This window comes from Siphateles boraxobius, unplaced genomic scaffold (genome assembly GCF_051911475.1).
Source record: "Siphateles boraxobius isolate OS27281-9 unplaced genomic scaffold, OSU_SipBor_1 41, whole genome shotgun sequence".
NCBI classification, from domain to species: domain Eukaryota; kingdom Metazoa; phylum Chordata; class Actinopteri; order Cypriniformes; family Leuciscidae; genus Siphateles; species Siphateles boraxobius.
This window is the reverse complement of record NW_027509042.1, coordinates 34253159-34276084: the sequence shown is the minus strand read 5'-3', so window position 1 is coordinate 34276084 and position 22926 is coordinate 34253159. Positions and strand designations below refer to the sequence as shown.

Here is a 22926-nt window from a genome sequence, read left to right as displayed (position 1 = left end):
TTCGAATCGTGCCCATGTAACATATTATATAGTTTTTATTATTGTAGTTTATTTGAAATCAGTCACGGAAAACAACAACCAACTAAAACAAGGCTGTTGCAATTGACGATAGGGGGCGCTAATGCTGTAATTCATTCTCACCCACAAGAAAGCCAGAACAGCAGAAGAAAACAATGCTAAACAAAAAAAATAAAAAAATAAAATGGGTTCGGAAGAAGGAGTCTTTAAATGCAAGTAGCACGTTTTTTATGTCACAATGTAGGCCTATCGGTTTATGATTAGCCTGATTTCTTTACTTCCAAAACGTAATGCTTCAACAATAACAACATGCTGATATCATGAAATTGTCAATGTATGTAATTAATTCCCCTTTCAAGTAGTGGTAAAAGGCAAGATATCGTTACCAGTCGTCTCTATGCATTTAGGGACTGATGCCAACACGGCAGATCTGATTGTGTGGAGAGTCAGAAACAAAAGTCTGTTTACAGGCAGAAGAAATGCAGCCATTAAAGCCTTTGAGTGAGTAAAACCAGTCCTGACTTTAATGAGTGCTATTATGCCTTCTTCTTCTTACTTATTTGATGCTGTTGATCTGTCTATATACAGGCTGTATGTGAAAGAGAAACAGCTGGAAGGGAAAGTGACCCCTGCATGGGTTCGAAAGAAGTGGGAGAATCTAAAACAAAAGTATAAGGTGATGACATGCTTTAATTTTTTTTGCTTGTTTTCAAGTCACATGTCTGCAGAAACCAATTAAATACAATAAAAATGCTGATGAATTACTCTGCTTGAAGGTAACTGTTAAATGACATGACATTTTGTCTGTATCTATGGGTGTGAAGTCAAAGATGTCAGGGTACAACTGTCCAGAAGAAAAAAAAACTTGATTGATAAGAAAATCAAACAAAGTGCTTCATTGCTTATTATTATTTTAAAAAGGTTGCTAAATCAATATCATGAGGTACAACCAAAAATGCAAATATAAATAAACATTAAATTATGTTATAGTGTCAGTGTCAAGGTCAGTAATTCTCAGTAGGTCAGTAATTCAATAGAGAGGGTAGGGTTGGTAGCTTTGGTTGTAAAATGTCATGTGCTGCTTATATATATATAAAAAAAATCCGTTATAATTGCAAAAATTATAAAATATGTACACTATTTAAAAAAACATATTTAAACATGGGGTGTAACAATATATCATATCACAATATATCGCAATACAAAAATGCAACAATATGCATCGTGGATAGTGACAATATGTATTGTGAATAGTTCACCCAAAATAAAATTTCTGTGTGAGGAAAAAAAAAAAAAAGTTTTCAGAGTTTTAGCATCAGTACTACATTAAACTACTATATATAATGTTGAATATAATGCAATTGCTGAATATTTGTGTGTCCTGATAATGCCAAATGTCTTCTGTTACCAGTAAAAGGTGCCTTACATTATTTTAAACATATCTAGTCAGTGACAGAGAGCAAGCATATTAGTCTAAAATAATTCTTTATGTTCAGCTTCAGAATCATGTATATTTTTATTCTGGTGTCTCTATTGTCCTGTGCTTTGTGTTTCCAGCACCAAGTCCAAGCCTATTCATTTACACCCCCAATGTAATACAAAATTTAGCATTTTAATCAACTGTACATTTTTTGTTCACCTTTTCCTATATGTCATGGAGTATCGCAAACATATTGTATCGTGATATGTATCGAATCGTGACATGACATGAGTTACACCCCTATTTAAACATTTTATTTTAATTATGTGCGCACACTCATTCAAGATGCAAGGAAAACATGTTAAAACTTGACTGATAAATTGTAACCTTTCTTTAAAATTATATAAAAGATTATATAAAAGAATCAACACCAACATAATCTCATTACACGAGAGTAGATGTTAAAAACTTCATGCTGATTTGTACTCGGCTTTCGCCAAGATAAGCACCAACTAAGACGTAGCTTTACAGTAACCTATGCTTCTTCATCCATTTACGCTTCTTTCCATCTGGTGACGTGAATCTCCTTCTGTCTGGTGTTAATAGTGTATTTGCGCGTCAGCACACACATGGCTGCAACCACAGTGCGGTCCCCCCATAACAACCCTCTGGATTGAGCGGAGTAGGGAACATCTCTAGGGTCTTCAAGTGGGCACCTTCCGTCCTCAGTGTTTCGTCGACTAGCCCACGACACCTCAAGAGGGCTCGACAGTGACTCTGGCGTCCCAGAGTCACCCCCCTCCGTCCCCCACTCAACTCAGCCCAGCTTACTGACCTCTACTTCCCTCTTGCTGCTGAGACCTAACCACAATCTCACAATCTCTCCGCAACCCAACCATACGCGCCAACCCGTTTGACTAAGGCTGTCGAGCCCCACTGGTGCGTTAATATGCAGTTTCAGTGGCAACGGTTCCGTATGGCATACCACCTACCGCTAAACACAATATCTGCCCAACCACCCGTCATTCACGCAATATACAGAGGAACGTAATGACTGTAAATACTATACAACCTCTACAAATAAACCAACAGTGCTGCTGAGACCTACCCACAATCTCACAATCTCTCCGCAACCCAACCATACGCGCCAACCCGTTTGACTAAGGCTGTCGAGCCCCACTGGTGCGTTAATATGCAGTTTCAGTGGCAACGGTTCCGTATGGCATACCACCTACCGCAAAACACAATATCTGCCCAACATCCCGTCATTCACGCAATATTCACAGGAACGTAATGACTGTAAATACTATACAACCTATACAAATAAACCAACACCCTTCAAGTTTTCAAGAATTTTACGAAACCGTAGCATGGCGGCCTGTACTCAGCCAGCTAGAATCTTTCCGTCTCAACCACAGCCAGTTGCTGCTCCTTTCTGCTGCTTCGGATAAGTTCTTTAGTGTGCGACGCAACTCTTGACCACTGAATCCGACGTCTCTGAGGAACCGGGTTGTAGAGTGTGCCACAAAACCTCGACAACCCACTTCCACTGGATAAACCTGGACTCTCCATCCTCGCTGTTCTGCTTCAGTGGCCAGATGAGCATACCGCAATTTCTTCCTCTCATATGCCTCATCTACCGCATCCTCCCATGGCACTGTTAACTCTATCAGTTGAACAATGCGTGCTGATCCAGACCACAAAACAATATCTGGTCGTAGGTTAGTGGTGGCAATCTCAGGTGGAAAAATAAGCCGTTGATCAAGATCAGCCAGCATCTTCCAGTCCCTAGCAGCTTCCAGTTGTCCTGGGCGAGAATTGGTGTTAGCACCTTTTCTTGGTGGTTGCTCGCCTGGGCGGAGGAATATTGTCTTCTGCGTGTAATGTTTTGCTAGAACAGGCGGCAACTTATTGGTCATACTACGCTTGCCTTCCAATGCTAAAGCCAAACATCGCAATACTTGGTCATGGCGCCAAGTAAACCGACCTTGGCTAAGAGCCACCTTACATCCTGTCAAAATGTGCCTTAATGTGGCAGGTGATGAACACAAAGGACAAGAGGGATCCTCTCCTACCCAGAGGTTTAGGTTCTGCATTAATAATGGACAACTAATGGGAAGATGGTTAGAATGTCTCAATTTAAATGTATTATTGGTTTTTAATGACTTTTCTCCCATTTGCCTTTTTTCCAATGGAAATTGGCAAGCGCTGTGGATTCTGCAAACAAATATTTGTCAACAAACTTTGCATCAATATTATCTTCAAAATAATTTAAGGAAGTTTTTCAAAACCATATGAAACCAACATGAATACAAAGACTACATTTCTATTAACATGGTACATGTACCTGCAATTCATTTGTCTTTGATTATTTATTGCAGGACCTCAAAAGCCTCAGTATGGTGGAAGGAGACACAGCAATTGCAACCTGGAAGTGGTATGCAATCATGGATGGTGCACTGAGTGGCGAGATCCCCCTCTACCATTTCATCAAGCCGGACCAAGTGTCCTCATTTGCTCAGGAAGCTCCTCCCATCAAGCAGAGAAAGGAAGAGGATTGGTTGATAATCCTGCGGGAGATGGAAAGGAGACAGGAGGAACGAGAGAGGCAAGCGGCGGAGAGGGAGGATGAGAGAGACGGACGGGCTGCAGCGAGAGAAGAAGAGCGAGACGGACGGGCTGCAGAGAGAGAGGTGGAAAGAGATCGAAGGGCTGTAGAGAGAGAAGAAATGAGAGAGGGACAGGCACTGAAGAGGGAGGAGAGGAGGGAACGGGAAATGTTTGCCAGAGAGGACCGGTGGGAGAAAGAGATGCTGGCTAGAGAAATACGGCAGGAAAGGGAATGGAGAGAAAGAGAGGAGAGGAGAGAAAGAGAAGCTGATGTTGGGAGATGATAGGCTCTTTAAAGTCCTCGAGACATTTGTGGCCAACAAGTAAATCTTACTGATAGTTACATTCCAAGAATTGCCTATTTTCTGCTAATAAATTGTTTAGCATTGCCATCATGTGTCTAGTTCTATTAAATACAAAAATAGGTAAAACTTTACAATAAAGTTTCATTAGTTATCATTGGTTAACTACATTAGTTAACATTAACTAATAAGGAACTGCACTTCCACAGCATTTATTAATCGTTGCTAATTTCACATTTACTAATACATTATTAAAAATTGTATTTGTTAACATTAGTTAATGCACTGTGAAGAAACATGAACATAATTAACAGCTGTATAAAATTAACAAAGATGAACATATGCAGTAACAAATGTATGGTTCACAGTTAGTTCATGTTAGTTAATACATTAACAAATGAAACCTTAATTTAGTGTTACCAAAAATAAATCACAAGTCAGGATTACTCTTTCACAAATCCAACAAAATAAATTTGAGTAATTATACTAATTAAAATAAACCAACAAGTCAACACCAACGTGTCATGATTATTATTTTTTTATTATTGAACAAATCCAACAGATAGCAACACATTAGACGAAAAACAATATACCCACAAAGCAGCACACACAGAAACAAAATGCCTGCTGAGCTTTTACATTCTGAGGGTATTCTGAGGGTATTCAGGTAACACAGGGTTCGTTAGGTTAGGTAACACGGTGTGAGACATTCAGTGAATTAAGTTACTATTTTAACATTGAACGTTATGTAGAAGAATTTGTAAGGTATCTGAAAAAAAGGTTATACTGTATTTTAGAGTCAGATTAAGCAAAAGTTGAGGTAACACTTTATTTCAAGGTACTTACTATAGTAATAACAGTAAATTATGCATAATTACAAGTAATTAACTCTAAACTAAACCATAACACTATAGTAAGTACATGTAGTTAATTAATATCACTCATAACTTATTTGAGTGATATAATATAGTCAATTTAAAATAAAGTGTAACCAAAGTTGAATTGGGCTTCAATGAACAAAGGAATCATCACTAACATAATCAGGACAGCAGCTGGGAAGATGCTTATAATATTTCTATTTAAATATATTTATATACTTTATATTTAATTGCTTATTTTCCTTATGTCTATTTGAAAATGTGTCTTTGCAAACAAATATTTGGCAACAAACTTGGCATCAATATTATACAAGCATATTTTTTAATCTGAAAATAAAGCATTTATAATATTTATTTATATTTAATTTTCATACAATCCTCTAAATAAATACTTAAAGAGATGACAATATTTAGAATACATCTATATAATAACACAATGGGTTTCTGCAGTTAATATTATTAATCATATATGATTTTCACAGAATACTTCATTTTACTTAATTTAAAATTCTGTAATTTATCTCACCAAAGACTGAATGGTACAACACAGGTTAATCAGCTTTCATTGACTGGTGGAATCATATTTTGGGATGGTTCACCCAAAAATTAAGATTCTGTCATTATTTATTCACCCTCAAGTTGTAACAAACCTGTATGAATTTCTTTCTTCTGCTGAACACAAAAGATGATGTTTTGAAGAATATGGGTAACCAAACAGTTGATGGATCCCACTGACATCCATAGTATGGGCAAATCCAGTACTATGGAAGTCAATAGGGCCCATCAAACTTGAGGGTGAGTAAATGACAGAATTTGAATTTTTGGGTGAACTATCCCTTTAAGCACAGTGCTTCATAAATACTTATTTTGATTGCAAAGCATGGCACATCAGCTTATTGTGTTTTATCTCTTTCCTTTTTGATCAGAGTTGACAAAAAAAAGTTATTCAAGAAATCTGATCACAGGAGAGCCCTGCCACTTCCTGTTACACTAGCACAGTATTGCACTGTTACATCCCGAAGCTGGACATTCTCAGACGTGAGACTCGTCCAGATCCAGGTCAACAGGGGACAGGAGGAGCGGAGAGAGGGCATGGGGTGTGAGCAGCGAGGTCAGGAGTGGGTTCTCCGTGCCATGGTCCTCTTCTGTACTATTGGAGGTGTCAGTGTTTTGCAGAAGCCCAGAGGTCTCCTCATCCTCCGGACTTTCTCTGATCTGTGTTGGGACCAGCCGGGACGGTGTACTCAGGAGAGGGAGGGGAGGAGGAAGAGGGGAGCAGGCTCTAGAAGTGGAGCTGGAGGTGGCAGAGGGGGTGGGAGACAGACTTCTTACACTCTCCTGATCTTTCCTTTCTTTATTCTCATAGTGAAAGACCTACAGTCAAAATAGAGCAAGTGTAAGTTGTAAGCTGTTGAATTTAGAGGTATAAATGCAATTTTAAAGACACAATGTATCCACAACATTCAGAAATTGACTTTTCCAATATTTGCCCCCTGGAATTGATTTCCATTTTTTTTATTTTTTTTTATTACCCGTGTATTTATAATAATTTTTATAATTACCTTATTAAATATATTGTTTTGTCTTTTATGTCAAATACTTGAATATAAATATAACCAAAGTATCTTTCTAACACTATAAATATGATTCAGCACATCAGATTCTTGCATCAATTGCAAGTGCTCAAATACATGGTGATTAAACATTTAGGTGAGATAACTAATTAAAAATAAAATAAAATTCTGAAATATGACCCCCTATCTCCCCCCTGAAATATATCACAATAATTATGTTATCAGATTTCAGTCAGTGAGCGCTCACTGAAACAAAACTCCAGAATTTTCAGTGGTGACTAATCTAAATGATTGGCCATAAGCTCAACAGAAACGTGTGTGATTGGTTATAATTCCCAAAGCTGCAAAAAAAGCATAAATAGAAATCTAATGCAATGTGAGCAACGTAATGCAACAAATTATACTTTTCATTTAATTCATTTTCACATTTCGCTTTATTGCGACAGACAATAGATTTAGTGGAGCCTATAATTGAACAGATGCAGTTTTTCCCCCTTATCTTGAATTTGGGGGACATTTTATGGCACTTTAACTCCAAGCTACTGTTAATTTCCAACCCTGGTCAAGTTCACTCAATGCACCCAAACTTTTCATGTATATTTCAAACTTAGAGCTTATGAACGTGTCATTTTAAACTAAGAATGCGTGTAACCCAACAACTCTGCAAGCTTTCATTTGAACACTGTTCTTAATCAGACCTGCTGTGGCAATGGTGGTTTGTGCTGGGCAGTTTTGATGCTAGGTGATGAGGACTCCGATGCGGTGGAAGGAGAGTCATGGCTCAGCTTCCCGACCTCTGTGACCCCTGCTAGGCCACTGCTGGGGCTGGCAGTGGGAGATCTGACAGCTGCTTCCTGCTGGGTCTCAGTGAAAGTTACAGACCTCTTTTGGTCACCATGTACTTAGGAAAAAAATAAGAGATTCATTAGACACCCTGAGCCTCGTTTGCATTTATGCATGTGGCAGACATCTTTATCCAAAGTGACGTACATTTCATTCAAGGTGTACATTATTAGTGCATGTGATTTCCTTGGAATCGAATCCATAACATTGGTTTTGTTAGCACCAAGCAAGCACTACTGTTTGCCCTACAGACTCTTCCATATATAATTCTAATAGTGGCCATTTGAGCTGATGTCATTAACCCTATAAAACAATATTAATTATATTTGATACATGGCTTTCTAAGGCCTCTACATCATACATTTGCCCAATGCTTTTCCCAAATGACCTTTTTATATGACCTACTACATATCTTCTGCCCCCTGGGGGATTATTCGTGCTCTTCAGGAAGTAGAAGAACTTTTAATATTATTTCCATATTTATTGGAATATGTATATTGGCATATTAATTATTTCACTTTTTGCTGGCAATGAAACCCAGACAAAGTATTGCAATATATTGATATCTCAAAATGAATATTAAGTGTATTTAAGCAACTTATAGACATTAGGTCTATTTTATTGCTTATAGAAAAATCACATTGAAAATGTACTAAATTACACAGTAGGTATTTGAGGCATGTTTTTAAAATATACTATGCCCACCAAAGTATCAAAAAAGTGTTATTTTGTATTTAGATTGGGAACTGATATATATATATATATATATATATATATATATATATATATATATATATATATATATATTTATGCAGCCTGCTCTATCATTATTAAAATCTTCACTACAACAATGTTTTTTGCTATCATATATTTTTTAATTTAAATTATTGTTCATATTCTTCATAATAATGTTTTTTTTCTTGTTTTTTTTACATTGTTATACATGCTATATATATATTTTGTCAAAAGGCCTTACCGGGTTAAATATGCCAAAATGTTGTGCACATTAGCATCATAGACGTTCATTTCATTTTTCATGTAGTCATACAAACAACACGTACCTCTGTCGATTGGTTTACTCTTAGGCTGAACGCTCCTGCGGGTTGTTGAGAGTCTGGCTCCCTGACGTCCACGAGACTCATCCTGCACCCTCGGGATAGACAGCAGGGGTCGCCGTAGCTACAAGACACAGTGCCTTAATTTCATGCCTTAACATAATACACCAAATGCAAAAAAATCAGAGCGTTATAAATGAGACTGAAAGCTCACCTGCCTAAGTCCTCTCTTCCGACCGAGGGGCGGCTGAATGAGCAGATTCTGCTGTCCTGGTTCACTCTGCACACTGGCAACCCTGCAGAATAAAACCAAGGGAAAGACAAAAACAGAGCCGATGAGCTTGAACTCCTTGGAGAGCTGAACACAATCCCTGTTAAATCCTCCTAATAAATGGGAGAGTTAAGAGGAAATGTGTCCCTTCCACAAATCCCCCCTCAGTTCATAGCCCTCCACCAATCAAACACAGGGACAGGTACGAATCAGAAAAGCATGAATCACAGGTCAGAACCTGCAATGTCATCAACAAAAAAACAAAGGGGAATAGAGAAGCTGGTATAGCAGTGTGAGCAGGACGTAACCCCCCATTTGAACTAAGCCATTTCTGACAATAAGTGAATTTGTGAGTTTCATATGATGGCAGATCAGAAAACACATTTTTAAATGTCTAACTGTCCACTTTAAACCTGCTACACCAAAGCCCCCAGCCCCACAGATTGGCCCCCCAAAGAGGAACTCCAATTTGAGCAGCAAAAAGCCTGAAACATGAGTGGACACCATGAGGCTCACTGGAGATGACATGAGTACCACAGAGTGATAATACGTAGACGGGCATCATTGTCCCTTGGAGAGGCGGAGGGAGGGAGAGAGAGAGAGAGAGAGAGAGAGAGAGAGAGAGAGAGAGAGAGAGAGAGAGAGAGAGAGAGAGAGAGAGAGAGAGAGAGAGAGAGAGAGAGAGAGAGAGAGAGAGAGAGAGAGAGAGAGAGAGAGAGAGAGAGAGAGAGAGAGAGAGAATTCAAGTTGGATGTGATGAACAGGGAAGGCAGGCCCAGCCCCGGCACACAGACGGTGAGACACTGCACACAGAGGGCTGTGACACTGTACCTAGACAGGTTACCCTCCTCCAGAAGCCCCTGGGATTCATCTAGCACATTGGGTTCACTGTAGAGTTGGGCAGGGAACAAGATTAGGGGAATTATAAGAGAGACATGCAACCCCCCAGCTGTAGATCAGCCCCCTCTTAAAGGGAAAAATAAGGTAAGATTGGATAAATAAGGTTGTTATAGACAGTTTCTGTTGCTTTCAGTCTACATGAGCTTTACTTTTGAAGTGGGGTGCTTGTTTACCTGTGACTGGGCAGCATGGTGCTTATGCCTGGTTCAGGCTGAGTGGTGGCTGAGCCTGTGGCGTGACTGGAGAAACGCCGCTGGGAAATGAGCCTGGGGAGGAAAGCTTCATGCTCACTTACCACGCTGGGGATGCTAATGGAGTCATCTGAAAATGACAGAGTAAGAGTTAATATGGATAATTCAGTAATAATAACATCGGCAAGTGCTTCTAAAATTCCTCAGCAGTGAAAGCCATAAATTTCACATTTAGCTTAGCATGCTGCATTAAATCATTTCTATTAATTATTTTACGCAAGGTCACGCTAAATAATTATGCATTTATCACTGTTTTAAAAGTACATCTTTGATTAAAATAATCTACATTAAAAGGTAACCAGTAACACTACTTACAATAACACAACTGAATTTGTATATAATTACCTACATTATATGCATATTTACTTTATAGTTTTACAAATAAATTATATGTTCAACTCGATAGTAGCATCTTTCAGTCACCTCCCTGCAAGATACGCCCATGGTTGTGTTGCTCTAAACCTACATGACTTTCTTTTGAAAAAAAAAAAGTTCTCTCTCCATGCAATTTGGATGCTACATAAAAGCACCATACAAGTAGTCAATTTGGCTTTTGCATTACAGTATGAGTCATATATATGCCACATATATATTTATGAACAGAGACTGGTCTTTTAAGTCAGATCTTTTCAATCAACAGGTTGAAATAGTTTACAAAGAAAGAAAGTTAATTTGGTTTGTAATGACACATGAGTGAGTAAATGATGGTAAAACTAAAATGTTCTGAGTGAACTAGGCCTTTAAGCAGAAACTAAAGAAGAAGAATTACACACTTTCCTCCTCCTCCTCATCAGTACGACTGAGTGTATCCTGTGAGGGCTGACGTGAGGGTTGGCTCTCCTGCTCCCAGACAGTTCCTGTACCAGTGTTGGAGCGAGACATGGTGGCGAGACTTAACCTGTATGCAGAGGTGGACGTGCCAACAGTACTGATGGAAGTCTTTCCCTGGTATGCTGGAAAAAAAAAAAAAACAGGAAGAGATATACAAAAAACCTTTTCACGTTACATTTAATCCAAGGTTAATGTATTTTTAACCCTGGGTTTAGTGCAGTTTTAACCATGGGTTAAATCGCACAACCTGAATAACCAGAGCAGTTTAATTACTAACGCAGGAGCAGTGTGGAACATGACAACCCAAGATTACATTAGTCCATGGTTGAGGATGACCCAGGGTTAACAAAGTGTGACAAATCCTGACAAAAAGTGTAGGTAAACTTTTGATTTATAAGTAATATATCAATTAAGCCAGTTCTCACCGGAGCCGCTGTGCACAGCCTCTTTCAGGATCTTGAGCTCGTTGCTGAACTCAGCAAACAGAGAGCTCTTGCAGAGGGAACGTGGGATGAAACGACGCTCTAGTTGCTCTGCGATATGGTGACGGGCTGTGATCTCCTCCTGAGACTCAGCCGGTTGGGTCAACAGCTGAAAGTAGAGATATGAAGACTTGTTCATGAGCATCAACCTTATGGAAACATGGAAAGAAAGCTGGCAGAAGATAGATCAGAGAGATCAGAGACAGAATGAGAAACTAGTGGTTGACCGTCATATCACTGGCTGATATCTTTATAGGAACGACCACCAGAAGGGCAAAACAAGGCTTTCTTCTGCTGCCCGAGTTATTTTTACCTGGTTTGTTTTATCCAAAATGTTGGATAGTTGTTCAATCATTTGCACTAACCAAGCCTTAGGTCAACGTTAGGTAACTATAGCTAGCATTAGCTAATTAGCTCTCACTTTTGCTTTGACAACCATAGTTATGGTCAAATCATAGTTCCAACAAACTTTCGCAAATAGCATTGCAAAGTTGTGTGGTTGTAATGATAGCTCCCGAAACATGGTTAAAAGCATATTTTCTTGTTTGGATGATGATGGATTAATAAATCTCTGTGCGTACGTTCTCTAGTATGTAAGGACGAGCCTATGATTGAATCTGGAAATAAGGCAACAAATAACTGAGAAAAAAAAGAGAATTAGTCCTCATGTGCCATGTCCGTAATTCACAGAAAAAAATCGAGCATTAATTCGATCTGAAACCGATGAATTAAAAACGATGGATTGTACTATGGTAGTAAAACAGCGAGTTACGCTGTTGTGCAGGAAACACCCTAGATTGCAAATTAATATAATATGTACTTTTGTACATTTTCATGCTGGTAGCAGTATAAGGGGAGGGATTCTGCACAAGCTATGTAAACATTGCAGAAGTGGAATACTGCGGCAGGGGGTGTTTATGGATTGTAAGTGCTCAAAACTTGCAGTTTGTTTACATATCTTTGTTTTTACAACTGTAACTTGAAAGAGATTGAAGATTGAAAATTGACAGGCCTGTGCTGCAGTTCTATGGATGTTTTTCCCTCCAGGTCTCTGTGCCAGTCGTATTAATTAGGGTGTATTAATGTGCCTAAGACTTTTACACAGTATATATATATATACACATATATTGGCCATTGGCATCAGCCATTACAAAACATATATCGGTCGACCACTAATAGAAACTTCAGAAAGATAGTGCATACCCTGAAAATCTTACCTTGCACTGTATGAAAGGACGTAGTAGAATGAAGATTGGAATTCGTGTGCGCACTATGAAGTCAATAAAATCCCAAAAAGCCAGACCGCCGACTTTACGCAGGGCCATTTCCTTGACCTGTAGACTCAGCTTGTACCACTGATTACCCAACTGTCGCTCAAAGCAAACTAAGACCACCTTCAGAGCTAGAGAGAGCAGATTTAAAATATCTATGTAAAATATAGAAACACATTTTTAAAATGAAATTTTTCCTTTCTAGGGCTCTAGTACCAAGATAAGCTGCCTGGCTGGTGGATTCAGCCAATCCCTCTCTACGCAGGTCTTTCCCAGTGTCTCCTGGGGTGGAGCAGTGGGCAGGGGATGCGTCCAGAACAAAGTTCTTACTGCGGGAGGTGCTGATGATGCGTGGAGGTAACAGGATGTTAATGACTGTCTGCAAAAGTAGAAACACCTCCGGTTGTTCCAGATTAGGGCTGTCTGTGAAGGGAAAACAAACAAACATATTCTAAATTACATCCAATCGCATTATCTCTTTGAGCACATTAAGGGGCCATTGCCACATGCATTTTTTGCAATAAAAAATGCGAGAGGCAGGTCAGTGGAAAGAAAAAAAACATGCAAGGTCTAGAGACGGGTTTTTAAAAAGTTTAACATCTTTTAACATGAGCGCCACATTTCTAGATCGTCGTGTCATGCACAAGACACTGCAAAAGACACAGGACACGAGAGCAATGGCCAAACACATCCGTCTAACACATGTTAACATAGAATGCATTTTTGAATTCCACTGCACATGCTTTGCTGTTGTTTTTCTTTGTGAACTGTCACTAATAGTTCCTGGTTCTGTTTGATTTCTGAGGCAGACCTTTACTTCCTGAGCCCACATTCAATACAAATGGAATCAAGAGGTTAAGCAGCATGCCCTCTCGTCTCTCCTGATTGGTGAAGGGGGAGATCACATGACTGAGCGGGAAGTCATCCTTTAAAGCCTAGAATTGGAGGAAGACATTAAACATATGCCCATGAATGCAGGCAAAAAATATGTCAATGAATTGAAATGCAGATTAGAATTATTGGTTGCACTTTATTTTACAGCACGTGCACTTACGTGTACTTACCAAAGAAAGTACCCGGTAATAAAAGGCAACTACATGGGTTATGGTCAGGTTTAGGGGTAGGTTCAGGGTTAGTACCTAGGTATTACCCAGTTCTTGTAATTACTATAAGTACATAGTATGTGCATGCAGAAAAGGACTGTAAAATAAAGTGCTATCGATATATCCTTTGGAAGGAATAGACTATACCTGGATCTGCATGGCAACCAAACGCACAACTGCAGTACTGAAGGGAAGGGGAGGAGACAGGTACGGACTCAGATGCAACAAGGGAAGTCCATCTGCCACGCTAGACGGCCCAACAACCCCCATCACCTTAACACAAATATATATGTAAACAGATACATATCACACAGAGCATATAATCAGCAACAGGTGTTTAGGACTCACCAGGTTGACACAGACATTGATTAGAGATCGCAGGTGAGGGAGGAAGGAGATGATTGGCTGCCGATGAAGTGTCAAACAAATCCCTTCAATCAGGCTGCTAGCCGCCTCCCATTCGACCTGCCGCCTTCAACAACACACAAAGATATTCATCTCACTCACTGACGAGATGCATCAACCAGGTAATATGTTTTCTGCCACTATTCATTGAATTACGGAGCACCAAAAGTATACCAAAATATTTGCACTGATAAACTAACAAACATTATGTCTAAATAATGTACAACCCCAAATCAGAAAAAGTTGGGATAGTATGGAAAACACAAATAAAAAAAGCAAGCAGTGATTTCTAAATGTATTTTGACTTGTATTTCATTGCAGACAATGTGAACACAAAATATTTCATGTTTTGTCTGGTCAACTTAATTTCATTTGTAAATATACATCCTTTCCTGTCATTCAGACCTGCAACACGTTCCAAAAAAGGTTGGGACAGGAGCAATTTAGGGCTAGTAATCAGGTAAATTGGTTAAATAATGATGTGATTTGAAAAAGGTGATGTCAACAGGTGATTGTAATTATGATTTGGTTCAAAAGCAGCATTCAAGAAAGGTCTAGTCCTTTAGGAGCAAAGATGGGCCGAGGATCGCCAGTTTGCCAACAAATACGTGAGAAAATTATTGAAATGTTTAAAAACAATGTTCCTCAAAGAAAGATAGGAAGACATTTGCTTATTTCACCTTCAACAGTGCATAACAATTAAAATATTCAAGGAATGTGGAGGAATTTCAGTGCGTAAAGGACGTCTCTTCAGTGCGTCTCTGATCCCTCAGGCAGCACTGCATCAAAAATCATCATTCATCTATAAGCGATATCACCACATGGGCTCAGGACTACTTTGGCAAACCTTTGTCAAGTACCACAATACGTAGTTACATCCACAAATGCCAGTTAAAACTGTACTGTGCCAAAAGGAAGCCCTATGTTAACAGTGTCCAGAAGCGCCGTCGACTTCTCTGGGCTCGGAGGCATCTGGGATGGACCATCACACAGTGGAAACGTGTACTGTGGTCAGATGAATCAGTATTTCAGGTATTTTTTTGTAGAAATGGACGCCGTGTGCTCTGGACCAAAGAAGAAAAGGATCATCCAGACTGTTACCAGCAACAAGTCCAAAAGCCAGGGTCTGTCATGGTATGGGGTTGTGTCAGTGCCCTTGGCAAAGGTAACTTGCACTTCTGTGATGGCACCATTAATGCTGAAAGTACATAGAGATTTTGGAGCACAATATGCTGCCTTCAAGAAGACATCTTTTCCAGGGACGTCCATGCATATTTCAACAAGATAATGCAAAACCACATTCTGCACACATTACAAAGTCCTGGCTGCGGAGAAAGAGGATACGGGTACTTGACTGCCCTGCCTGCAGTCCCGGCCTGTCTCCAATAGAGAATGTGTGGTGCATTTTTAACCGCAAAATTCGACAACGAAGACCCCGTACTGTTGCCCACCTTAAGACTTGTTTGCAGCAAGAATGGGACAAAATTACACCTGAAACACTTCATCACTTGGTGTCTTCAGTCCCTAAACGTCTTTTAAGTGTTGTGAAAGGGAATGGCAACATTACAAAGTGGTAAATTCTTTACTGTTCCAACTTTTTTTTTAAATGTGTTGCAATAACTAAAATAGGAATTTTGTTTTTTTGAAAAAAAAAAAACCAATAAAAATCATGAGGAACATTCAATTATGAGCTGTTGTATTGTCTGCAATGAAATACAAGTCAAAGTACATTTAGAAATCACTGTTTTCTTTTTTTATATGTGTTTTCCATACTGTCCCAACTTTTTCTGATTTGGGGTTGTAGTCCTTTATGCAGAATACTTCTGTTTTTTAAGGTTGTAAATGACAACATGCAGTTTAATTGGTATATTGTAATTGTAATATTGTAATGTTATATTAAGTATATATTGTTTTACAATACAATATTTCACAAACATAACCAAACTAAAAGTATTTACACAAATTACTCAAGCAAGATACAGTATAATTAGACATGCTTGTTGCTTTACAACATTTAGCCCACTTCAACTTCATTTTAAAATCTTAACGGAGACAATGGAAGACAAACACAACACCAAAGCAGCAGCTATCCATCACATCTCAAAGATCTGATACCACTGATAATCAGAGATGTATAGTAACGAAGTAGAACTACTTCACTACTGTACTTAAAGTACTAAAAGGCTGCATTTGTACTCTACTATAGTATTATTTTTTTCTTTTTTTCTACTTCCACTTTTACTTCAGTACATATTTTCGATGAGTTTAATACTTTTACTCCGATACATTTTTTATGTGCTGCATCATTACTCGTTACTATTATAAAAATGTTACGAATCATTCCAAACCCGGTAGATGGCTCTGTCACCAGGTTTGATGAAGCTGGCTCATCATATAGCGGATCAAGCGATCAAGAAGAACACGCGTGCTCCCGTTCTGCGTCACTTCCTATAAGCTATGCGTCACTTCCTCCCAAAGCGTTCCAACTCTGCTTCGAGCCGCCCTAAAAAGGCGCCACCGCCTCAAAAGGTGAAACCAGCGCCTTCTCTCAGCCCCGCCCAGCGGCTGAAGTCTGTCGCCGTTCACGCTCTGCAAGGTGCCATATCCCTGAGAGACAGGGACCCCGACAGGGAAACCTTCCTAGCCACAGAGGAAGGAAGAGAGAGATCTTGAGTCCTGCGAGGCCGGACCGATCTCCAAAATGTGCCCCATACATTCCCCAGCCCCCTCTCTTCAGGCGGCTGGAAATGTAAATGTCGCAGAAATAGGGCCTGTATCGAAACACGCTCTTCTGCAAACAAAAGCTGTTTTTACGGCGACACACATTAAAAAAGCACAAAAAGAGCTCTTTTCTGTCTGTGTAATTTTAAGGTCATATGTCGACTGTAAAGTATGCACCCCTACACACAAGCACTGTTCCCACAGTCCTAAAATTCATTCCAAACCCGGTAAATGGCTCTGTCATCAGGTTTGATGAAGCTGGCTCATCATTGAGCGAATTAAGCGATCAAGAAGACCACGCGTGCTCCTGTTCTGCCTTTCGCTCTGTTGCCTGCCTCCATTGAGAACACTTGAGATTTGTTAGTTTGTTTCGAGATGGAAGAACCAGAAACACCACCTTCAACTTCAATTGATCGTGGCGGTGAGGAAGGAGACCCCTGGCCCTAGAGTCCATGTTTTCATTTGTCGGAGTGAAAGACAATTCATATGGAATGCGCGAGGACGCTGACGCACTGAATCGTTCTTTGTTTTTAATAGTTCAAAGTTACTATTAGATTTAATGTTATTACCTTGACAAACTATACATCATTAAAAATATATAAGACTCAAGTTTCAGTATTTGACCACAATTTTTTCTGAGAAACTTAAAGTGACAGTTATTTCTTTATTTTTTTCAGGAGTTGTGTAATGAAAAAATTAGTCGATACCTTTAATATGAATTATGAGCGTCATCCGGTCTCATTCAGAAAAAAACTCCTGTGAGGTCGTCATGATAGCGCTTGACCAAACAACGTCCCTCAGGCTTTTAGCTCGTGCAGTTTTTGACAAATATTGATAGATTTTCATAGGTTTACGTCAGATGTCTATAGAGAGGAATAATATTTATTGAATTTATACCCAAAATGGGCCGATGTAATCATTTTGAGCGTTGGATACTCTGATGTACTGTGTTTTCAATGCATACTGGCAGCCTGAGAGCGCCCTGTGCACATTTAGTTCATATATGGAACACATGGGCGGCGCTAGGGAGGGGCTAGCAGGTGCTTCAGCACCCCCAGACCAAAGCACCCAGATAGCACCCCCAAACATAATGTCTGGAATCATATTATATTCAGGCTGTATTCTATGGAAGCCACATGGTGAAGAAAAAAGTTATTTCGAGATATTAAGATGTTATTTCAATATAATATCTCCTTATTTCGACATAATAACAGGGGTTTTCCTGCACTGAAATTTTTTGGCAGTTGCCAAAGCAAATTTTTGTCCCGCAAAGCCTTTTTTGATCTTTGAGTGATGTAGAATAGAATGACTGCTGCTCTTGACAGGGCGCGCGCGCGAGAGAGAGAGAGAGAGAGAGAGAGAGAGAGAGAGAGAGAACGCACCGGCGAAAAAAACTATCTAGTGATTAAATGTTTTCTGTATTGACGCAAATCTTGTGCGATGTCCTAAACTGCCGAGATAATCACACAAGTGTGCCGTAGGCTAGACGTCCACTATGACACGTCCGATACGCAAACGACTCATTTTAACCATTCACCTTAATGAATAGTTAAAACAACTGACCTGTCCAACACCAACACTGTTTTTTATCTGTGTATAAAAAATCGGTAACTTAATTAGATTAGTTAACATTTACTATTAATAAACTGCTCTTCTACAGCATTATTAATGTTAATTTCAATATTTAGAGAGTCTGTAGGCCCACTATCGTGCCATTAAATAAGCGCATTTAGTTTCATTTTTGTTAAAATATTATAATGTTATTTTTTTTTACATCTATGCTGATTATGGAAATTGAACAGCATGAGTAAGATTTGCAATATCGGAAGATAGCCTATGATAGGTCAGACATGATTTTGACCACTAAATTAAGTTTTGTTTTGTAGAAACCCTTTCTTTAAAGTGAATTTCGTTTTGTATAAATTGTATCTTAATTTTAATAAATTTTTCATCAACCAATTGCCTGGATATAATAAATAAGCAAATATAGCAGACAATATGATCATGATATGGAGGCGCCGGTGCAATTAAATTGCACGTGAACTGGAGCACATCTCATCATAAATTTAGCTCATTTAAATAATTGTGTGTGTGTGTGTGTAGCCTAATATATATATATATATATATGTGTGTGTGTGTGTGTGTGTGTGTGTGTGTGTGTGTGTGTGTATATATATATATATATATATATATATATATATATATAATTGCGCAGCTCCCCCTGTCAATGATCTAGCACCCCCTCAGCACCTGCGTTAAAAATTATCTGGCGCCACCCCTGATGGAACACATGAAGAAGAGCCATATCATGTGACATTCCAGGAACTCCCTGACATAAACAAAGCTTTCAGATATCGCTGTAACATGCAGATAAATACCCAATAAGCTGTGGAGAAAAAAGGCACAAGCAGGGAAGAGAAGGGTGAGATGCTTTACTACATAATACAATACTTGTACTTTTACTTTCAGTACTTGAGTAGTAAATTAAAAAAACTACTTGCAATACTTAAGTACAATTTTTTTTTGAATACTTTAGTACTTCCACTTAAGCATGGTGCTTAAAGAGCACTTCAACTTCTACTCAAGTCACTTTTTTGATAGAGCACTTTACTCAAGTCTGTGTCTCTAGTACTTTATACATCTCTGCTGATAATGCCAGCAGAGACAAAACAGACACACAGATGGTGTAGGGCTAGAGATCAGTGTGAGGACATACCTGGTGCACAGAGCCTGAGGGTGAACGCACCTGAGTGTGGGCATTTTATGAATCTTGTTAAACATGCGGTCCAGCCTCTTCAGAATGAGGATGAGGGCGGGACGAATGGCCTCTGCTGACCAATCGGTAATGGGTAACATCTCTGTAATGTAGCGGCGCAGCCCTCGGCTTTCCATGGTCAGTGTGTCATACGGGGCCAATTTGAGAAGGGAGTGAGCGGTTTCTGCCAGTCTGTAGTACATAAAGGGTTAAGTTATAGATGCATGCTATGACTCACTTGCTCCATAATGCTGTGGAAATTTAATTACTACTGAATGTTCAAACTTCTTTAGGTAGCTTTTGTTTGACCTCATATGGGACTTGATGTCCAGCAGTTCTAGAGCAGTAACTCTGGGTTCTCCTGCCACGTTCTGCAGGATTTTGAGGCGCGGACCACAGTGCTTGTAGAACTCCGTGCAGATGTTAAGCAGAGACTCGCGAGGGCGACGGAACTCTTCACGGGCAATGCGCTCGTCCAGTTCCTCCCTCAGTATACCCTGACCCTCCTCCAGCAGGTGCAGGTTATCCCTGCAAAGAGTCAAATTACAGCAATAATTACTGGGTTTTTTTTTGTGCAAACCAAATCAATAGACAATATGTGTTCAGGTAGTGTGGTAATTTTTTATGGAGTTTCCTTTGTGTCTTTTTTATTCAATCAAACATACTGTGTTTGAGAGTAAAACTAAATGTTTTATAATTAAACCATTTTAAAGATTGCAAAAAAGTCTTCTTAGGGCTCAAAATAAAGTTGTTGATAAAATTATTTGCGGTGCAAGTAAATCTTTGAAAACCTTAATTTTTTGTGCATTTCGAACACTTTTCATCACAAACGCACAAATTTTGGGTCTAAATCATTTGTTTGCAAGTTGAAAAGTTTTGCTTGCGAATGAAGCTGTCTCTCAGTAGGCGGTCTCTACCAACCAGGATGGAAGGCCCTTTTCTATTGGTCACCCTGGATCGAAGTGAAAATACTCTCGTATTGCGTAAGGCTAGCTTACGCTATGGGAAAACTCCTTTTCTCGAGAATATTGAAGCAAAATTTTTAAAACATAGTGCAGCTGCACAGCAGACACAGATGAGCGGCTAGCACGGTCATTGGCTGTGCTGAGGCAACTGCACGAACCTATGGCGAGGCGGCTCAGACGCGTAACCAATCAGGCTGCTTCGTGCCCTGGCACGCCAGAGCCCGCCATAATGGACGTGGCCTGAGCCCATTCATATTGGCCCATTCAACCAAAGGAGATCAGATTTTGTCTCCTTCAGCGAACTCTACTCTTCGCTGATCTCTGTAAAGAAGCAACTTCGCCGCCGTCGAAAAGCCTTCAACGGGACAAGCCTGTTGACAAGGACAAGTCAGCTTCCTGGTTTCGGGACGCCGCCTTCAGTCCGCTGTTTCGCTGTGTCATCTGGCGCCGTATCCTTTATTGCAATTAAGTGTGTTCGCTGCTGCATCACACTCTTTTCCTAAAAGATAATTTTCTGAGGCGTTGTAATGCTTCGCACCATATGCGCCTCGTGCAGAGGCCCTCTCTATGGCGGAGATCGACATATCCTCTGCGCTTCTTGCCCGGGCCGGGACCACGCGGAAGCTTCACTCGCTAAGGGCGGCTGCCCCGAGTGTGACGAGATGGATCTCCCTGCGGGCTCGACTGGCTGTTTTTGCTAACAACGACCCTGCGATTCCCGCTCTTTCCCTTTGATCAAGCCGCGCAAAAAGAAGTGCCACTCACAAAGGATGCCAGAGCAGGCGGACATGTGCGAACTCACGCCAGGCCAGTCCCCATGTGCTTCGCTCTTGCCATGGGGAAACCCCCTCGCCGGTCATGTTCACCCAGGCGGACCAACGCCCCTCTATACGAGCGGCAGGTCTCGTCTCGTTTGGAGCATCAGACGATGATGAGAAGGATGACAGCTTTTCCATCGCTGCATCCGACTGCGACGAGTGGGCGGGCTCCACTTCCGGCCAGGCACCGTCGACACAAGCCAGCACGAGCACCGATGCAGAACTTCTCTGCGTGCTCACCAAAGCCATTGACAACCTCGGGCTCGAATGGTCTTCGCCCGAGGAGCCTATGCGCAAGCAGGCTTAATGAGTGGTTCCTGCAGGGGCGCCGACAGGCCCCTCCGCAGAGACCTGCCCCCTTCTTCCCGGAAGTTTACGACGAGCTGACGAAATCGTGGAAAGCACCACACTCAGCTCTTCTGAAGACCTAATTTTCATCAGCGCTCTCTACAGTAGACGCCGCTCAGGAAAAAGCTTACGAGTCTATTCCTCCCCTCGAGGAAGCGGTGGCCGCGCACCTCTGCCCACCAACCGCTGCAGGATGGAAAGCCAAAGCATTGCATCCATCCAAACCCTGCCGCGTCACTTCAGCTCTCACTGGCCGCGCATATGGTGCTGCTGGCCAAGCTGCTTCGGCGCTTCACACGATGGCTGTGTGACAAGTCTTTCAGGCCAAACTTCTCTGTTCAATAGACGAGTCTGGACCTGAACCAGAGGCTTTTAAGGACCTATGCAGCGCCACAGACCTGGCTCTGCGGGCCACTAAATCTACAGCCCAGGCGATCAGATGGCGCATGGTGAGCTTGACAGTGCTTGACAGGCACCTATGGTTGAACTTGACTGACAAGAAGGATGCAGACAGGGCGGCTGAACTTGACTGACATGAAGGATGCAGACAGGGCGGCCTTTCTGTACTCCCCTATCTCCACCACAGGTCTGTTCGGCCCAGCAGTCAAGGGGTTCGCTGAACGCTACACGGAGGCTCAGAGGCATCACAAGCTATGCGTCACTTCCTCCCAAAGCGTTCCAACTCTGCTTCGAGCCGCCCTAAAAAGGCGCCACCGCCTCAGCAGGTGAAACCAGCGCCTTCGGTCTCTCAGCCCCGCCCAGCGGCTGAAGTCCGTCGCCATACACGCTCTGCAAGGTGCCATTTCCCTGAGAGACAGGGACCCCGACAGGGAAACCTTCCTAGCCACAGAGGAAGGAAGAGAGAGATCTTGATTCCTGCCGAGGCCGGACCGATCTCCAAAATGTGCCCCATACATTCCCCAGCCCCCTCTCTTCAGGCGGCTGGAAATGTCGCAGAAATAGGACCTGTATCGAAACACGCTGTTCTGCAAACAAAAGCTGTTTTTACGGCGACACACATAAAAAAAGCACAAAAAGAGCTCTCTTCTGTCTGTGTCATTTGTAGGTCATATGTCCACTGTAAAGTATGCACCCCTACACACAA

General features: G+C 40.8%; 2 protein-coding genes across 2 annotated transcripts in view; one reads left to right on the top strand and one right to left on the bottom strand.

The window, feature by feature from the left end:
* Positions 1 to 99: 99 nt before the first annotated feature.
* LOC143706867 (uncharacterized) lies at positions 100 to 4440 on the top strand. The gene is made up of 4 exons (XM_077199246.1): positions 100 to 230; positions 426 to 519; positions 607 to 694; positions 3820 to 4440. The coding sequence occupies exons 1-4, from the start codon at positions 203 to 205 to the stop codon at positions 4330 to 4332; spliced, it is 723 nt and encodes a 240-aa protein (XP_077055361.1). The 5' UTR covers positions 100 to 202; the 3' UTR covers positions 4333 to 4440.
* Positions 4441 to 6138: 1698 nt separating this feature from the next.
* unc80 (unc-80 homolog (C. elegans)) overlaps positions 6139 to 22926 on the bottom strand; it is a 108629-nt gene continuing 91841 nt past the window's right edge. Inside the window, exons 50-64 of the mRNA XM_077199200.1 lie at positions 20000 to 20218; positions 19682 to 19882; positions 14158 to 14281; positions 13957 to 14082; positions 13518 to 13641; positions 12923 to 13129; positions 12653 to 12837; positions 11379 to 11544; positions 10896 to 11075; positions 10045 to 10192; positions 9803 to 9859; positions 8915 to 8996; positions 8707 to 8824; positions 7501 to 7703; positions 6139 to 6602 (exon numbers count right to left, since the gene is read on the bottom strand). Coding sequence (XP_077055315.1) covers positions 6261 to 6602; positions 7501 to 7703; positions 8707 to 8824; positions 8915 to 8996; positions 9803 to 9859; positions 10045 to 10192; positions 10896 to 11075; positions 11379 to 11544; positions 12653 to 12837; positions 12923 to 13129; positions 13518 to 13641; positions 13957 to 14082; positions 14158 to 14281; positions 19682 to 19882; positions 20000 to 20218 — 2482 coding nt within the window. The 3' untranslated portion in view covers positions 6139 to 6260. The remainder of the gene's footprint in view (positions 6603 to 7500; positions 7704 to 8706; positions 8825 to 8914; positions 8997 to 9802; positions 9860 to 10044; positions 10193 to 10895; positions 11076 to 11378; positions 11545 to 12652; positions 12838 to 12922; positions 13130 to 13517; positions 13642 to 13956; positions 14083 to 14157; positions 14282 to 19681; positions 19883 to 19999; positions 20219 to 22926) is intronic.

Excerpts from the sequence above, each read along its gene's own strand:
- LOC143706867 (XM_077199246.1), top strand. The coding sequence starts at position 203 with ATGGGTTCGGAAGAAGGAGTCTTTAAAT. Across the intron at positions 231-425 it reads GGAAGAAGGAGTCTTTAAAT|GGACTGATGCCAACACGGCA; the intron begins GCAAGTAGCACG and ends CTATGCATTTAG. Across the intron at positions 520-606 it reads GCAGCCATTAAAGCCTTTGA|GCTGTATGTGAAAGAGAAAC; the intron begins GTGAGTAAAACC and ends GTCTATATACAG.